This window comes from Bos mutus, chromosome 14, assembly GCF_027580195.1.
Source record: "Bos mutus isolate GX-2022 chromosome 14, NWIPB_WYAK_1.1, whole genome shotgun sequence".
In the NCBI taxonomy this organism is placed as follows: Eukaryota; Metazoa; Chordata; class Mammalia; order Artiodactyla; family Bovidae; genus Bos; species Bos mutus.
In genome coordinates this window covers 49844914-49864011 of record NC_091630.1, presented here as the reverse complement: position 1 = coordinate 49864011, position 19098 = coordinate 49844914, and the positions used below count along the sequence as shown (strand labels likewise).

The window sequence follows — 19098 nt, the reverse complement described above, 5'->3', positions numbered from 1 at the left end:
TGATCCACACAGTCAAAGGCTTTGGCATAGTCAATAAAGCAGAAATAGATGTTTTTCTGGAACTCTTTTGCTTTTTCTATGATCCAGTGGATGTTGGCAATTTGATCTCTGGTTCCTCTGCCTTTTCTAAAACCAGCTTGAACATCTGGAAGTTTATGGTTCGTGTATTGCTGAATCCTGGCTTGGAGGATTTTGAGGATTACTTTACTAGCGTGTAAGGTGAATGCAATTGTGCGGTAGTTTGAGCATTCTTTGGCATTGCCTTTCTTTGGGATTGGAATGAAAACTGACCTTTTCCAGTCCTGTGGCTACTGCTGAGTTTTCCAAATTTGCTGGCATACTGAGTGTAGCACTTTCACAGCATCATCTTTCAGGATTTGAAATAGCTCAACTGGCATTCCATCACTTCCACTGGCTTTGTTCATAGATATACTATGGTGACGTAATGTATGATGACAATCAGCATCAGTGATATGGACTACGAAGATGTAACATCACTTCTGTGATTTTCTTGCCCAAAATACATACCTTCTGTCTAATCATCTGACAGACCCAGATTGAGAGACATTCTGCAAAACAATGACCAGTACTCATCCCAAATTTTAAGGTCATGAAAGACCAAGGAAACCTGAGGAATTGCCCCAGACTGGGGGAGACCATGGAGATGTGATGATAGAATGGGGTCCTGGATTAGATTCTGCGATGAAAAAGGGGCATTAGTGAGAGGAATGGGGAAAGGTGAATAAGATTTACAGCTTAGCTGATAACATTTCCTGCTTTTGATCATCACACTAGGACCAAGTGAAGGGTTAACATTAGAGGGAGTTTACCTAGTGGGTAAGGTTTGTGACCTCTCTGTTCTGCTTGTAAACTTTTTTCTAAGTCTAAAATTCCTTCAAAATAAAGAGATTTTTTCAATGCATAGTTGCAATTCCTAAATTTCTTCCTATCTGTTTTTTGCCTTACACATCCTCTTTTCCCTATTTCCTTTCCTTGATTTGGTCCATTTTTAGAGAATATATTCTTTTATTTTTCTTTCTTTCTTTTCTTTTCTCCTGTTCTTTCTTCCTTTCCCATCTGTCAGAATCTGGGAGCAGCAGAGAAAGTTTCAGGATTTTTAAAATCACTCTCCTCCATTTATACTCAGCCCCAAACTCTGGTGTTTGCTTCTTTGTAGTAACTCATTCCCATTAAGAACTGGACAATGAATATTCCTGAACTCGACAAATTTGCAAAGACTTTTTTCATTGCTAAAGCACATTATCTTTGTACTATAATCTTTGAGGCAGAATTCTTACATTTTAGAGATCCACATGCACCTTCCTTGTCTAGAAACTGCTTTAAACTATTTACGAAAAGATTTTCTTGATAAATACTATGAAGCTAAGCACAGAACAAGCTGCATGCAGGTGATAGAACTGTGATTTCTGTCCCAGGAAAATGGGGGTGGAGGTGGGGGGCGGGGTGCGCAGAGCAGGTATTTCTAGTTTGCTCACTTCCTGTTTTCAGTGTCTTAACTATTGCTTAAATATTGAATAATGACATAGATGAGATAGTGAACAGGGAGCTGTCATTCAACCTTATTTTGAAATGATTTAGATGGCTCTTGAAATAAATATCAATCCTTTTTTAAACAGTGTATCAGTGTTATTTTTACTCTTTTTAAAAATTTTATGTATTTATTTAACTCTGCCCTACTTCAAGGTAGATGGCTGTCTACCCTAATGTCACCAGGAAAATCAAAGGAACATTTCTGTATGGGTCTTTGTTGTTGCACAGGCTTTTCCCAAGTTTTGGCAAGCAGGAGCTGGTCTCTGGTTGTAGTGTGCGGGCTTCTCATTGCAGTGGCTTCTCTGGTTGCAGAATATGGGCTCTAGGGTGCTGGGGTTTTAGCAGTTGCGGCCTGTGGGCCCAGTGGTTGTGGCTCTTGGGCTCTAGAGCACAAGCTCAATAGTTGTGACACACGAGCTTAGTTGCTTCACTGCATGTGGGATCTTCCCAGATCAGGGATTGAACCCTTGTCTCCTACTCTGGCAGGCAGATTCTTTATCACTGAGCCACCAGGAAAGCCCTATTTTGATTCTTAAAAGCATTAATTTTGAAAATACTCAGATGATGATGTCTTTCTCCTTCTTGAGTATCTCTTGATGTTAAATATATCATTGCAATGACACTCTCCACTCAAATGTTAAGGGTATGTTGAAAGTGAAGTGAAAGTGATAGTCGCTCAATCATGTGCGACTCTTTGCGACCCCGTGGACTATACAGTCCATGGAATTCTCCAGGCCAGAAGACTGGAGTGGGTAGCCATTGCCTTCTCCAGGGAATCTTCCCAACCCAGGGATCGAATACAGGTCTCCCACATTGCAGGTAGATTCTTTACCAGCTGAGCCACCAGGGAAGCCCATGGTATGTGAAATAATTACTAATATGATGCAGAATTAAAAGCAATTGTCCTTATTTCTTTCAGGGAGCAAGAGTTCAGAACACAGCAAAGAATTTGGGAGTCAGAGACCGGACTCCACAGTCTGCTCCAAGGTGAGTGATTCCCCAGGTCTGCTCTTTCCCAGAGGTCTTGCTACCACGTCCCAGACAGTGTCTCTCACAGCTTGTGCAGCCGCCGCAGGATACACCCAGTCTACTACTGAATATACTCATGGAAATCAGCCGTGTAAGCATTCCGTGGCTCAATGTGATTAGGTGTAAATGTTCTCTGATTAAATGAAATTTTAGGTGAAGCAAACTTAAGAGGTAGCATTACCAACATTATTCTGTTTTGCAAGTTCCATCCTGAATTCAAAAACAAAAGTCGACCCAGGTACTACTAAAATAGATGTTCCAACTGTGCCAAGCCACCAAAATGCCATTTCCACTTACACTTCTACAATCACGCGTGCTTTCTCTCTGGTGTGATGGGTTTTTCCATATGTGTCTTATGAAAAACTGCTCCGTAACCACAAAACTCATGTCAGGTATCACTTTCTCCTTGAAGTTGTGGTTTTCTTTCTCTCTGTGTTCCCATAGCATCTTGGGTATTGATCTGTTATAACCCTGATTTTGCTGCAGTGTATTGTTACCTGTCTTTCTACCCAAGTTGGACATGAATTCTTTAGAGGCAGAGAAGATTCTTTTTGGATTTTATTCATTGCTCATCATAGTGCCTACATAGAATATGTGAACAGACTTTGAGAATGTGTGAATGGATAAATCAGTTAATGAGCTTCTTGTTCGTTATCCTACCAAATGTCCACAGCACACATATCATCATGAGAAAGGACTCATGGACAAAGGACTAATCCACCTTTTAATGAAACATGGAAATAACCATCAAAGAAATGTTCCTTTGATTTTCCTGATGACATTAGGGTAGACAGCCATCCGCCTTGAAGTAGGGCAGAGTTAAATAATTTCTTTTACATTTGATTGTATATATTTGCATTTTAACAAAATGCAAGCACTTCAAGCGCTGTCACGAAGCAGTTACCAGAACGCGAATGATGACTGCAGCATTTGTGAAGTTATATTTCATTCTGAAAAACTGTATGGGCAGTGAAAGTATTTTCAAAAGGGAAAAATATTTCCCCCTGAAAGTGAATGTAGTCCTCAAGTTCTAATTGCATTTATTTTCAGTGCTGACTCCTAACTCTATTTAATCCTCAAGTCTTGTTTATGTTATTGTTCATAGTTGATTAAATGAGAGTCTAAGTCTTTCTCTTGCTGAAGAATCACTTTACATGGGCATTCTCTCTCCAGGACCTTAACAGACATAGTATATTTGGATAATAAACCCAGTGAAGCTTTAAAATTCCAAGAAGAAAACAAGATAATGGCTCAGAGAGGTCTTCTTAGCTGGGGCTTATAAATAGTAATGAACAGAGGGGATGAGACTTAAGCATCCTGATCAATAAACCAGTGTGCAACCTCAATATGAGAAAAGAAACTGATGAGCTCATTGTTTTGTTTAATGGGTTACATTTAAAACACTTGAAGCAAAAAAAAAAAAAAATAAAACCTGCTAGCTCTAAAGTGGACATGTTTTACAAGGGGTTAATTGCTCTGAGAGAGAAATCTAGAGTAATTTTTCAATTTTAGTTATGCTTTCATTCATTCTACAAATATTTATTGAGGATTTCATTCATTCTACAAATACTGATTGAGAACTTAAGAAATGGAAAACACTCTGCTATGCCCAGTGGAGAATGTAAGCATGAGATAAAAATAATTCCGGCCCTCAGAGAGCTTTCAGTTAAAGAGGCCAGGCTCCTCTGTCCATGGGATCTCCCAGGCAAGAATATTGGAGTGGATTGTCATACCATGCATGCCTGGTCTCCCTCATCTCCTGCTTTGCAGGTGGATTCTTTACTGTTGGAGCCACCAGGGAAGCCAGAGCAAAACACCACAAGGGTAGGGAGAAAGCGAGAAGCTCTCTGTGAGGGCACAGGGAAGGCGCCAAGGACCACAGAGCACCTGGGATCCCTCCCATCTGGGAACGAGGATTTCGGCCCCAAAGACAGTGATTTGAAAAACACATTTGTCTCTCAAGACCAGGCCCTACATAGGCATGGGTAACGTTTCTAGAAACATCTTCAGGGAGATATTTTGCAGTCTTTGACTGACATAGTATTTGATTCAAATCCCCAGCCAATCTCTATTACAGCTTTCCTTTCTCCATCCACTGCCTTTCATTTTTTAAAATTCACTGAGCAAACATATTGAATTTCTGCTGTGAGACTGTAGATGTCACGCACTTTGATAAAAGCTAGGGATAAAGACATAATCCCCACTACCAGTCGGTGAGGTGTCAAAGAGCAACAACTGAATAAAATGAAAATAGTATACAGTGTGTGTGTGATAAGAACCATGAGAGTGCAGCCACTATGAAAAACAGCATGGAGGTTCCTTAAATAACTAAAAATTGAACTACTGGATGATCCAGCAATTTGACCCCAGGCATGTATCTGGAAAAAAGGAAAAAACTAATTCAAAAAGATGCATGTACCCCCAGTGTTCATAGTAGCTCTGTTTACAGTAGTAAGACATGGAATCAACGAACTGAATTCAGAAGATGTGGTATATATATTATATATGTATCAGATCAGATCAGTCACGCAGTTGTGTCCGACTTTTGCGACCCCATGAATCGCAGCACGCCAGGCCTCCCTGTCCATCACCAACTCCCAGAGTTCACTGAGACTCACGTCCATTGAGTCAGTAATGCCATCCAGCCATCTCACCCTCTGTCGTCCCCTTCTCCTCCTGCCCCCAATCCCTCCCAGCATCAGAGTCATTTCCAGTGAGTCAACTCTTCGCATGAGGTGGCCAGAGTACTGGAGTTTCAGCTTTAGCATCATTCCTTCCAAAGAAATCCCAGGGCTGATCTCCTTCAGAATGGACTGGTTGGATCTCCTTGCATTCCAAGGGACTCTCAAGAGTCTTCTCCAACACCACAGTTCAAAAGCATCAATTCTTCGACTCTCAGCCTTCTTCACAGTCCAACTCTCACATCCATACATGACCACAGGAAAAACCATAGCCTTGACTAGACGAACCTTTGTTGGCAAAGTAATGTCTCTGCTTTTGAATATGCTATCTAGGTTGGTCATAACTTTCCTTGTATACAAATGTGTAAATGTATGTATACATACACACAATGGAATACTACTTAACCTTACAAAAGAATGGACTTCCCAGGTGGTGCTAGTGGTAAGGAATTTGCCTGCCAGTGCAGGAGACCCAAGAGACGTGGGTTCAAACCCTGGATAGAAAATGTCAACCCACTCTAGTACTCTTGCCTGGAGAATCCCATGGACAGAGGAGCCTGGTGGGCTACAATCCATAGGGTCACAAAGAGCTGGACATGACTGAAGCAATTTAGCACGTAAAAAAGAATAAAATTCTGCCATTTACAGCCATGTGGATGGACCTAGAGAATATTATGCCGAGTGAAATAAATCAAATACCATGTGATGTCACTTACATGTGGAATCTAAAAAATAATACAAATGAAACTGCATGTAAAACAGAAACAGGCTCACAGACATAGAAAACAAACTTGTGGCTACCAAAGTGTAGAGGGAAGAGGAAGGGGCACGTTAAAGGTGTGAGATAATAGATACAAAGACTATATATCAAGTAGATAAGCAACAAGAATTTATTATATAGCAAGGAACTTATTGTGTACCCTTTATACTGTAATAACCTATAATAGAATAAATTGACAAATATACTAAATCATAGTGCTGTACCCCTGAAATCACACAATGTTATAAAGCATATATATTTTAATTTTTCAATAAAGAACCATGATAGGAATAGCACAGATTGCCATGGGAACATAGAAGAGGCACATAACTGAGCCTAAGGATGGAGGGGAGAGGTCACAAAGAATTCCTGACCCCATCAGCATGGTAATTAATAGATGTCTTCCTGAGCTGATGCAGTGACCCCAGTGCTGAGAGAACACATTGCATCTGACAGCTACACCTAGACTTCTATAACTGATGATTCAATGTGATTTAAGAATTATACAGAGCAAGGCTGGAGACATTGGCAGGGGCTGGATCAGGAAAAGACTTGTACCAGACTGAAGAATTTTCAAGGTAACACGAAGCCAACAAAGAGCCATGAATAAACCATCTTTCTTTCTGGAAGACTTGGATTTTAGACTTTATGTCTGGCAACGTTAGGAGGAGTCATTTGAGGACAAATGAGACTGAAAGCAGCAGATGCTTTGGACACTACTAATCATTGTAGGAGGGTAGTGAAGAGGAAGATTCTAGGATGACCACCAGACAGATCTCTGGTTTGGATGACAGTGGTGAAAGATTCTAGTCACTGAGATAGTAGATACAGGAAGAAAAGCATGTGTAGGAAAAGATGATGAGCCTTACTTGGTGATATTACACGAGGCCCAGTGGGACATGGAGATGCCACTGTGGTGGGTGGTGCAAACGAGGTTCCTCCTCCTTGTAACTAGTACACATTGACTGGTCAGAGCAATAAATATGTCTTCACTAAGAACCAGATATTACATTCCAGATAATGGCACACTGCTCTTATTTTCTATTACATTACACACTTTGGCAAGTATTATGTAATGAAAATTTGATTTTCTTCATTTGCATAATTGGAGTTTGTGTGTATTTGTATCATACTCCGGGAGTTGGTGACGGACAGGGAGGCCTGGTGTGCTGCGATTCATGGGGTCGCAAAGAGTCGGACACGACTGAGCAACTGATCTGATCTGATCTGATCTGTAGACACAAAATGATTTTGGGTCCAAGCTGCTAACATGTGACCTTACTTAGGATATTTACCTTTATTAGACAGTTTTTCCATCTATAAAATGGAGACAGTTGCCTCAGGACAGAGTGCCCAGGTAGTGCTCCTGTGTACTCAGTCATGTCTGACTCTTTGCAACCCAATGGACTGTAGCCTGCCAGGCTCTTGTATCCATGGGATTCTTTAAGCAAGGATATTGGAGTGGGTTGCGGTTTCCTTCTCTAGGGGATCTTCCCAACCCAGCGATCGAACCCGTGTCTCTTGCATCTCCTGATTGGCAGGCGGGTTCTTTGGGACAGAGCAGTGTTGATAATTTCATCTGTTTTGTGGTCTCCTTTAGCACAGCTCTTCTTTGTGCCTTGTTGAAAAATGAAGGCTGTGATCTGTGTAGACTGAAGTTTGAGAATCCTACTGTCTGCAGCCTTGGATTTGAGCTGGAAATACCAGCTCCAGGATGGCTGCCTGAGCCCAACAAAAAGAAGAAAGTGGAGCCAGAAACCAATGTTTATCTTGTAGGGCCCGTGGTGTGCACGAATGGCATGAGGATGTGGCAAAAGCCCCAAATGTCGGGCAAACAAAAGCCTCCGTTCCCTCACTGTTTAGATGCCAGAAAGCAAACGGGTCAGCACAGAGTGAAAGTCCAGCTCTTACCTATTACATTTTACTACCGAGCTTGATCTGCCTGTTCGCAGTCCCCAAAGCCTGAAAGTTCCATTACAAATGTATCTGGACTCAGATAACCCTGAGTCCCTTCCAAGAAACCTCTGCCAAGTGGAATGTGCCCAGCTCTGCTGCAGTACCCAGAGCTATTACTTCATTAGGTGAATGCAGGGAGTAGCCTTTTCTCCAAATTGCGAGGCAGTCTTTTCAAAGACTGCTCTACCCAGTGGCATTAGCCGCATTATATGGAAACGTGCAGTGCAAGGTAATGGCAGGTGGCTTCTCAGCCCAGACCTCACGGGGAAGGATGTTTGCCACCCAGCTGACTGTTCCTGTTCTACATGAGGCCTTTGCACTCATTAGGCTGCACTGTCAGGAAATAAAATGAAATTAAAGAGAAGAATGGTCCCTTCATTCTATTATTCCAGCTCTGGGAATGCAGTTTGAAGCAACATCATATCCTTCAGCTGCACAAGCAGCTTTGAAGTCTGTCAGCTCAATTTAACGTATGCTTTTGTCCAGGAAGGATGAAATAAGCTTTTCTGGTGTGAGATGTCCTTATTTCAGCATTCATTTTCTTCCGTGGAGATGACACATACCGTATTAAACACCTTGCAGACTCCAAAGGCAATTCCTTCTTGTCTGGGCTTCCAGAATGGGAAAGTTCTTTTGTTTAACTAGATTTCTAACTTGCTATTAAATCTTTTTCATTCTCCCCCACTCTTTGATTTTGAATGACCGTGGGATTAAATGTTGAAGGGAGAGGAAGTTTATAATTTGCTGAATTTGTCAGCAGCACATTTAAACTGTGTTCAATTTCATCTGTAAAAGAAAGTGACTTAGCACAGAGACCCCTGGGTTTGGAGTGCTTTTAACACAGAGCAAAGTTGGACTTCTCTGGCAGTTCAATGATTAAGACTCCATGCTTCCAATAGGAGGTGTTGGTTAAAACTCTGGTCAGGGAACTGGCTTCTCACGTGCTGTGTGATGTAGCTGAAAAAAGAAAAAAAAAGAATGTAAAATGGAGCAAAGTTGAAATTTGCACCTTATATTTCTAGAGCATAAGACTAAGCTCTGAAGTAGGACCAGCATGACCACATTCTTATCGAGAACTCCAGGCTTACAACCAGCTTCATTACATCTGCTGGTGTTCACTCAAAGTGTGAAGGTTAGTCACTCAGTCATGTCCAGCTCTTTGGGACCCCATGGACTGTAGCCCACCAGGCTCCTCTGTCCATGGGAACTCTCCTGGCAAGAATACCGAATGGCTTGCCATTTCCTTCTCCAGGGGATCTTCCTGACCCAGGGATCGAACCCAGGTCTCCATTGCAGGCAGATTCTTTACTGTTTGAGCCACCAGGGAAGCCCACCTGTTCTATCAGCTTTGGCCTTAGTAATGCGTGTGCTTTATGCATCACTACTGAAGCAGTTATATCCACCTTCATTTGGTTCTGGAGTTAGGAGTCAACCATTCAGAAGAACGTGAAGCAATAGAACTTGTATCATCTTCCGGGTTCTGTGCCCCGAGCTTTGCCTGCATGCTGTCTGGTTTCAGAAAACTAGACCCGAGAGCAAAGAGAGCATCTTGGGGGCATCTCCACCAGTTCAAATGGATTTCTTGGCCCACTTGAATCTCCACCTGATTCTATTGACAAGGGAGTGACAGTGTGGATAGAGCTGGGCAGGTGTTCCTTAGGAAACACCAGCTCCTTGTGCCTTGAAATTCAGGCCTCAGGACTGTGTCTCATCAGCCTAGCCTTGACCAACTGTCAGCACCACCAGGATGGTACAAGTGAGGCAGAGTTCTAGAACTTGGAAAGTCAGGAATGACTTAAGAGAGAAATGCTATGTTGCTGCAAGATAATCATAATACATATGATGCTAAGTACCTCCTAGATTTCAGAGCATCACTTTTGCTACCAGCAAGGTGAACAGCCCAGATTGACAGCACTGGAGCAGAAGCAGCTGGTATAAAAACAGCAGCATTGCCTAGTCAGTGGGCATGTAGATGTGCAAAGAGACGTGGGTGTTTTGTAATAACAGAACCGAAATTTTGAAGTTTGCTAACGCACATGCAATTTTTAGTGAAATAGGTGATAGGATCTTGACTGACTCCCAAACCAAGAAGTTCTTGTCAATGTATTTGTCATACCAGTAAAAACATCTCAAGTGATCTAAATGTGCTGGGTCACTGTCACACCTTCCCATGCCTTTTCTAGGCTGTACAAGCTGTGTGAGCCGCCTCCTCCGGTTGGAGAAGAATGAGGAGCATCTTCAAGGAACCAGACAAGCAGAAGCTTCTGAACACTGGATGAGACAAAGGACGTGCTGGCTAAACATCCTCCACTCAACATAAAGAAATGGACATTTTTTCTCTGACTCTTTCATCATGCTGTAAATAACTAATGTTCAGTTTGTACTTAGATGTTTGTGCTGGAAAAGGATAGAAGTCCATTCAAACAACTCAGCTTCACAAACTGATCTCTCTCTGTGTTAACATGAATTATCCGTCCTGGAGATTATATGAAAAAAGATCCAAGATGAAACATTAACCATTGTGCCTCCTTTCCCATTTATTGAAATTACTATATTGCATTCGCTTTTCATCTTCTCCAAATGGAGCACGTAATGATGGATATTTCCACTTGAAGAAGTCTGTCATTGGAGAACCTGGTCACACTTTTCAGGTGATCACACAGAAATGTGGCAGACGGCAGAGACTGGGCGTCGTAGGTTTTTGGTCTCCTGCTTGCATCTGAGAAAGTCGTTTGTGGGTGAAAGGTGAGGAGCATCCTTTACTCTTTTTCAGTAAGAGAAAGAGTATTTCTCAGTAGAGGAGGAGAGAGCTGACTGAGGCCTCCAGCAGCATCTTCTTCCAGCTGCTTTCAGGGACGCTTTCTGCTTGGGGAGAGTTCCAGTGAACCAGTGCTGTCCTTGGTCTCTGAAATGAACATGGCTTCCTTGGATAATGAGTCCTGAAGCTGGGACGTAGGTGCCCAGGGGTGGGGAGAAGCAGGGATTGGGAAGGATTGGGAGGATGACTAGGGTGAAGCAGGGGAAAATAAACCTATTAAAAAACTCAACCTTTAAATTTGAAAGATACCTGAAAATCTTGTTCAGGCTTTCATATGCGATGTCAGACTCTTAGAGAATACACCATACTGAGTGTGTTTCTATCAAGGTAGTATATGTATAACATGAGAAAATAAAGCTTTAGTTGTTGAACTTTAAAAGGACTATTAGAGACCTTGATAATTTATGAAAGTACAAGGTATATTCTATTTTCATTCTAAAGTTTACATAATGTTTATCTGTCTACATTGATAAAATATTAATAATGTTTCCTTAGCATAGTGAAAATTGTAATATTGATTTTAAATCTATAATTTTTCAAAACAGTGAAATGGCCCTGCTGTGATTGTGATACTTATGTGGATTTAGATTAATTTCCAATATGAAATGCTGTCCATAAGTAAAGTATTTACAAAGCATTATTAAATTTTAATTTATGAAATTTGGTGATAGTTTTCAAACTCATTAAAAAGCTTTCATCACTAGCACTTGTGTATTCAATAACAGAAACACTGTGTTATGTATTTATGAGGTCTTCATGTCCTGGTCAAGGTAATAAATGTTATTTCGCATAGAAACATTGAAGACTTTCGTGATAAGTACATATTTATAATGAAAAATAAACCAACATCAGAGTTTTCAGACAAAAAAGTTGAACACTTTGAATTTAATGAAGACATAACCTTTATATAAATATTTGCATTAAATGTGTTCTTAACTTTCAGGGCTTTAACATTTTTGATACTATTGCCGGTGATCCTGAAGGTCCATGAAATTAGTAAATTGTGATGTTCCTGTTACTGACGATTTGATTACATTTAACATGGGAATAATGAGTGAGCAAAACTGATTAACTAGCAAGTACTTTTCATGTTGTCATTACTGTTCTCTGATCACTACCCTGGAAGCCGTATTCCTTGTTAAAGGTCTGAAGAGGCCACTTAAACATTTCAGTCATACTTTGTATTTCATGGGAGAAATTATCTGCTATTGTAGTGTTTATAAATTAGCATACTTTAAGATTGAATCTATATAATATAATGTACTTAATACTATTTTAAGGGTTAAACATGGTGTAAATGTACCATCTATCAATGCTTGGCACTTAAAAGCTCAAAAGTTAGTGATGACATGTTACCATCAATCACTGTGATTTTTTATTGTAATGAAAACTGTAGCTAAAACCTAAGTAGTTTCTATGTGCCAAGCAATACCTCCAGGTGCTTTGCCATAGTTTCTTGTTATTGCTTCATTCATCCTCATATTGATGCTTTGAGGTGATATTCTTAGCATCACCCCTGTTTTACAGTTGAGGAACTGAAGCAAAGAATGGTCCAGTGACTTGCCCAAGATCACATGGCCAATAAGTGGTAGAACCAGGATTTGAGCCTAGGAAGTCTGCTTTCTTAATACATTGTGTTACTTTTCCTTATTAATACAGGAAATGTTATAATACTGCCAGTTATTTGTTAGTAAAGTTGGAGTTCTGTGTGGCGTGGGCCATTATATTATACGTATTATGTTAAGAAAAAAGTGAATGGAAACATATAAAGTGCCTCTAAATATATGAAAATCACAGGATATGCTGGACATTTTGCCATTCTGTATACACATTATGAAGTAACCTAATGCTATTGCAATCTGAAAAGACAGAATCTATTCCTCATAATTGAAGATAACAGTTTTAGACATGTTTTTAAAGTCTTGAATAGTACAATATATAAAATTGGACTGATTCCAAAACAGTGGTGACAGCAAAAAATCATGTGAGTGAATGAATAAGGACAACTCTTCAACACCACTATGTACCTCTGTGTGACGGTGGGCATTCAACTGACCTGCAGCTTTTATATGAGCTCGGGCATGTTCAGGGTGGTGTGACCCTAGATTGACCTTGATGTGACCATAGACTGGCCTTGAGTTTTTAGAATGGGTTTACCTAAATGCTCACATACTGTTCTGAAACCAGTGTACCTTTAAACGTTACAAAAGCCTGCTAACAGTTCTTCCAGGTTCTCCCAACTTTGCAGTTTAAGTGTGGACCTCTGCCTCTCTCCACCTAAAACAGAAGGTCACGCCTGGAAATGTTGGTTCTTAATATGGGGCTGAATCATAAATACTTGTTAACTAGTAATTCATAGTCAAGAAATCTGAAACATTCCATTGTACCTTATGAAGTTTTCTTATTAAATATTGAAAATTAATATTAAAGGTATGAGTAATTTGAGGAGACTAGAATTTTATACCTATTTCCATTACATTTAATGAAAAAGAATGGAAGAAAGAAGGAGGAGATAAAGAGGGATGGAAGAAGGGAGGGAGGGAGGAAGAAAGAACCTTTGTACTGGTTTTACTTATACTGGATATGTAATGTTGAATTTAGAATCTAGGCTTTATTTTATGAACCAGTATCCCCATCTTCGGAGTCTCATACTATTTTTTATCTTTTCAAATTACATTCTTCTAGTGATTTAGAGTCCCTGTGCATTCAACGGCCACTCTTCTTACAGCAACAATGTTCAATTTAAAGTTAGATTAACTTCTGATATTATAACATATACGACATTGTAATGATATTGGTTCTGACTCTATTAATTTAAATTTTGTGATGAATTCAGAACAGCATGATACTGACCTTGGCATTAACTGTGAAAGCCAAGAAAATGAACAGATAAAAAAATCCTGAGTGGCATATTAAGTCATTTAGGAAAACAAACTATTTTCTACTCCTTGGACACATTTTACCAGCAAAACTAATTTTATTGACTTGGAAGCATTCCTTTGAGTTACTGTATGTATTTGAAAATAATAAATGTGTAATTAGAACACTACTCTTTCATTAGTTCAAATAGTTCCTATGTAGCATGGTTAGTGTAGAATAGAAGGCATATTTTTATTCACCTACATATTCAGTAAAACATAAAGTTGAAATTTTAAATGACTAATTTGAATTTAAGTCATTTTCATTTACCTTTTACTTTAAAGGTCATTTTTAGATTTTCTTCACTAGCTGACTTTACAAATAGTGAAACTAACCTTTAGCATGTGATTACATTGCTTCTGAATTTTAAAATTTATGTTTAATTTTTAAAGGCTTTTAAAGTGAATTATCATACAAAATGATAGCTCAGTTATGATCCCAACGTTAGTGGTAGTTACTTGATTAACAGGTGTATATATTAATCGATTTGCTGAATGAGTTGTCAGTTGTCCTATGTAAGTATGAAGGCAACAATTTTGGAAACGGTTTAGGACCATCTGGACCTTAAGAAAAATATTCTGTATTTTATAAAGTTTTTCACATTTAGAGATGAGCTTCAGAAAAGTTTCATCCTTTGTGAAGCAGACGAGTTGGGATGAGCTTCCAGCAGGTGTCTGGACCAAGAATGGGCTCAGGCTGATTCCTTTTACATACAGGGGCCACAAACTTTGAAGGTGCTGTGATTGCATAGTAGTTATTGTGGTTAGTCTTTTGTTTTCGAAAAATTTTGCTACTTAAAAGTTTTGCTTTTAACAGTAGTCTCAGCGTTCATTTTGCCAAGTTGTGCTTGACCTCCTTCACTCAGGATAGTTTGCTTCTCTCACTGAGAAGACATTTCTGAAGTCTACTAGCTATACTAAGAGATAAATATATATTTTATATACATATATTAATATTTATAATGTTTTGTTTTTATGATAATACATTATAAAAATGACTCAGATTCTTCTGTCTTATTTTGTATGAAGGTATGAAATATGGAGTGGTTCAGTATATTGAATGTGTGTCTAAATATGCCGTAAGTGTCCCTGGTAGGCCATCTTTTGATGACTGGCACTAGTCTGTTACTTAGTCTGGAGTCTATTGATCTGGCTTTGCCACCAGAGGTAGTTGATTACGAACAAAATTATTGAATTCTTAAATGATAGTTCTAGTAGAAATAGAAAGCTTTGGACAGTTCATTTTGGGTCAAATAACAGAATAAATATTATCCACTCATGTGTTCATCCAACAAACGTGTTTGAGAATTCACTTTGTGAAAGGCACAGTTGGTGGGCTGCCTTTATGCATTGCATGTATTTGGTTCAAAAATCTTCTCAGTGTCTCCTCCGCGTTAATCTCCTTTGTGTCTTTTTCCTGTAATGACATTATTTGTAATGCAAACTTATTCCAATACCATGTAGGTATCTATGTTGTGTAATTTCAAGAATACTAAGTTGATAAAATGCTCTAGAAAGCATACATTTAAACTTAAGTATCTAATCCCTCAAGCAAATTTACTAGAGTTTCAGATGAATATATATTTTTGTAACTGCCAAGTAAATGAGTAGAACATAGCTTTTTTGTTTAAAAATATTTTTATAAGTATGCATTTACACAGTATTCATTATTTTAAACATTAAAATATCAAGTGGGTTCTATAAATAGTGATTCTTTTGAATATATCCATATTTAACATTGTATAACACCCAAACTGTAATGACAAATGTCATATGAATATGTTATTATAGTAGTGTGTTTTTTCCTTTGTAAAATATGTGTAACATAGTTTGAATCTCTCAGTATTTTGTGCATGGTTAAAATAATCAAGTGTATTATGTATTTTATATCATTTATTTTTGTCTGCATAAAAGACTAGGATAGTAACATTGTATCATGTGTCGAAAATAATAAAGTGAAATGTAGTATGACCATTTCAGTTTCCATCTATTTAAATTTAATCAATTCCTGTTATATTTTCACCTGTTTAAGAGACAAAAATGTGCATGAAACAGAGCTTTTCATCCTTTAAGAATTCACAAGCTCAATAGAAGAAACTTTGATAAACATGTGAAACAAATCTACAAATATGAACTAAGGTGAGTTATAGAGACAGTAACTGCTAGGGAAAGAAGCTAAATAGGGGCAGGAAAGCTTCACAGAAAGAGACTGTGTGCTTCTTGAATTAATGAGCCAGTCTATCAAGGTTTACTCAGTACCTGTTATGGATAAGCCCCTATCATGGTTGCTGAGGGTGTTATAAATGCATATGATTTCCAGACTCTACAGTTAAATAACTTGGTAATATAAATGACTATCATAGTGCACAAACTAAAATGGTAATTACCAACAAAAGGCAATACACACCAATACAAAATGAGAGGTAGGACGATGAGAAATATGTGCCATAGAAATACAAGGAATTCAGATTCAACCCAACGTCTCTTTATTGGGCATCTAGAAATTGCTTAACAGGTTCTGAGCTAAGCTGGATAATTAGTCCTTAAAAACATATATGGCTATTGCTCATGTGAAGTTTACAGTTCTAGAAGGGGAAGGCTAATGAGAAAACACAGAAACGATAAAAGTTGGCTAGTCAGTGTTCAGAATGTGTAAGATTAAGCAACAGAAGAAGTGGACACGGCCTTGTAAGAAGAACAGCTTGTACTGAGATGCAAATGTGCCAGATATTTTGGTGAGATGGTGAGTAAATTAGTTTGGATAGAGGATCAATATTTGTGAATATGATAAGTAATAATGCTGAACATTTTACCTGAGCTTTTGGCTATTAATATAATGATTTGGGGCTTCCCTGGTAGCTCAGATGGTAAAGAATCTGCCTGCAATGCGGGAGACCTGGGTTCGATCCCTGGGTTGGGAAGATCCCCTGGAGAAGGAAAAGGCTCCCCACTCCAGTATTTTGGCCTGGAGAATTCTGCAAAGAGTCAGACATGACAGAGCAACTTTCAAAATAATGTTTTGTATGAATTGTCTGTTTAGATGCTTGCACATTTTTATTGAGCTTGTTGCTTTTTATTATTAGATTATAAATTTCTTTATATACCAAAGAAAAAAAAGATTTATGGATGTGATTAGAGAGAGATGGATTGAAAAGAAGGTTGAATCTGGATGGTATAGGTGTCTCAGTTCCAGGCTAAGAAGTCTGGACATTTTACAGGGAAGAAAATTGAGACATCTAGTTAATAACAATAATAAAAAATTATAAAATTCCAGTGAGGAGTTTGAAAAATTTATATGATGTTGACTATATAGACCACCAGAAAAGTGGAAGGAAATAATCATTGGAGGAAACAAAAATCAATAATTACATTTTACCTTTTGGAGATTGCTGGTATATTGAGATTGCAAATTTAATACAGTAATAAGAAAAACTGGAATGAACAAATAGAGGTTATTTGTTTTAGAGCAGCAGTCCAGACACTGGTGTTCCAGAGTCGCTATTAGGTCACTATTAGACACACATACAAAACGTATTCTGTGGTCAAAATTGGTTTTAAGAAACACAGACTCAAACAGATTTTCTTTATCATAGGACTTCTCTGACCTTTTAATATACTTATAAAAATCACAACTTTGGAAGAAAGAGGTGATGTGTTTCACAACTTCTAGAAGAGAGGACATGTTTCATAGAAGATTTGCTAATATTTTCTTGGAATGCAAATATTCAGTGGAGCACAGAGTGGGAAAACTGTTCTAAAAACATCATGATAACATAAAGGGGAAAGAAGGTAAACAAGAGATGGGGCAGCCATTTATTACCTGGCTTGGTGGCGGTGAGGGGAGGAAAGCTTTAAGGCTTAAAGGAAGAACTACTGACAATTTTTTTTATATCTATTTTTGTTTTATTTTTTACTGAAATATAGTTAACGTGCAATGTAGTGTCAATTTCTGGTGTATAGCAAAGGACATTGACATAAATGAACAATAACAGTGGATTAGAATTAAAATCAGGATGTGATATTGTCTCCATTCGTCCATGTTCAGAACGTTAGGGGCTTGGAAGGACATGTTCCATTCAAATGCAGACGTATCCTTTCTGATCATTTCAGCTTATAATGTGATGAGATGTTAGAATAGAGGATATTTTAGTGACTCAAATATTGATCCCACCAGTTTGCCATGTTTTCTGGACTAAATTTGTAATTCTACGTGGCCATGTCCAGGGTGCTTAAGTTAGATGACGTAAAGGTTAAAGACTAATTTTCTTTTCACAAAAAGTATTTTAAAATTTAGTTACATGAATCAAGGTAAATTGGAAGTGGTCAAACAGGAGATGGCAAGAGTGAACATCGACATTTTAGGAATCAGTGAACTAAAATGGACTGGAATGGGTGAATTTAACTCAGATGACCATTGTATCTAGTACTGTGGGCAAGAATCCCTTAGAAGAAATGAAGTAGCCCCCACAGTCAACAAAAGAGTCTGAAATGCAATACTTGGATGCAATCTCAAAAATGACAGAATGATTTCAGTTCAATTCCAAGGCAAACCATTCACTATCAGAGTAATGCAAGTAAGTCTATGCCCCATATACTAATGCTGAAGAAGATGAAGTTGAATGGTCTATGAAGACCTACAAGAACTAAATCTTCTAGAACTAAAACCCAAAAAAGATATCCTTTTCATCATAGGGGACTAGAATGCAAAAGTAGAAAGTCAAGAGATACTTGGAATAACAGGCAAATTTGGCCTTGGAGTAAAAACAAAGCAGGTCAAAGGCTAACAGAGTTTTGCCAAGAGAACGCACTGGTCATAGCAAACACCCTCTTCCAGCAGCACAAGAGAAGACTCTACACATGGACATCACCAGATGGTCAATACTGAAATCAGATTGATTATATTCTTTGCAGCCAAAGATGGAGAAGCTCTATACAGTCAGCAAAAATAAGACCAGGAGCTGACTATGGCTCAGCTCATGAACTCCTTACTGCCAAATTCAGACTTAAATTGAAGAAAGTAGGGAAAACCACGAGACCATTCAGGTATAACCTAAATCAAATCCCTTACGATGATACAGTGGAAGTGACAAACAGATTCAAGGGATTAGATCTGATAGACGGAGTGCCCGAAGAACTATGGACAGAGGATCATGACATTGTACAGGAGGCAGTGATCAAGACCATCCCCAAGGAAAAGAAATACAAAAAGGCAAAATGGTTGTCTGAGGAGGCCTTACAAATAGCTGAGAAAAGAAGAGAAAGGAGAAAAGGAAAGATATAAGCATCTGAATGCAGAGTTCCAAAGAATAGCAAGGAGAGATGAGAAAGCCTTCCTCAGTGATCAATGCAAAGAAATAGAAGAAAACAATAGAATGGGAAAGACTA

The 19098-nt window shown here is 38.6% G+C and overlaps 1 protein-coding gene across 2 annotated transcripts in view; it reads left to right on the top strand.

Moving 5' to 3' along the window:
• The window catches only part of PREX2 (phosphatidylinositol-3,4,5-trisphosphate dependent Rac exchange factor 2), a 304496-nt gene extending 288815 nt beyond the window's left edge, over positions 1–15681 (top strand). For both annotated transcript variants that reach the window (XM_070382299.1, XM_070382298.1), the window contains 2 exons: positions 2471–2538; positions 10161–15681. In XM_070382299.1, coding sequence (XP_070238400.1) covers positions 2471–2538; positions 10161–10297 — 205 coding nt within the window. In that variant the 3' untranslated portion in view covers positions 10298–15681. The remainder of the gene's footprint in view (positions 1–2470; positions 2539–10160) is intronic.
• The last annotated feature ends 3417 nt before the right edge of the window (positions 15682–19098 follow it).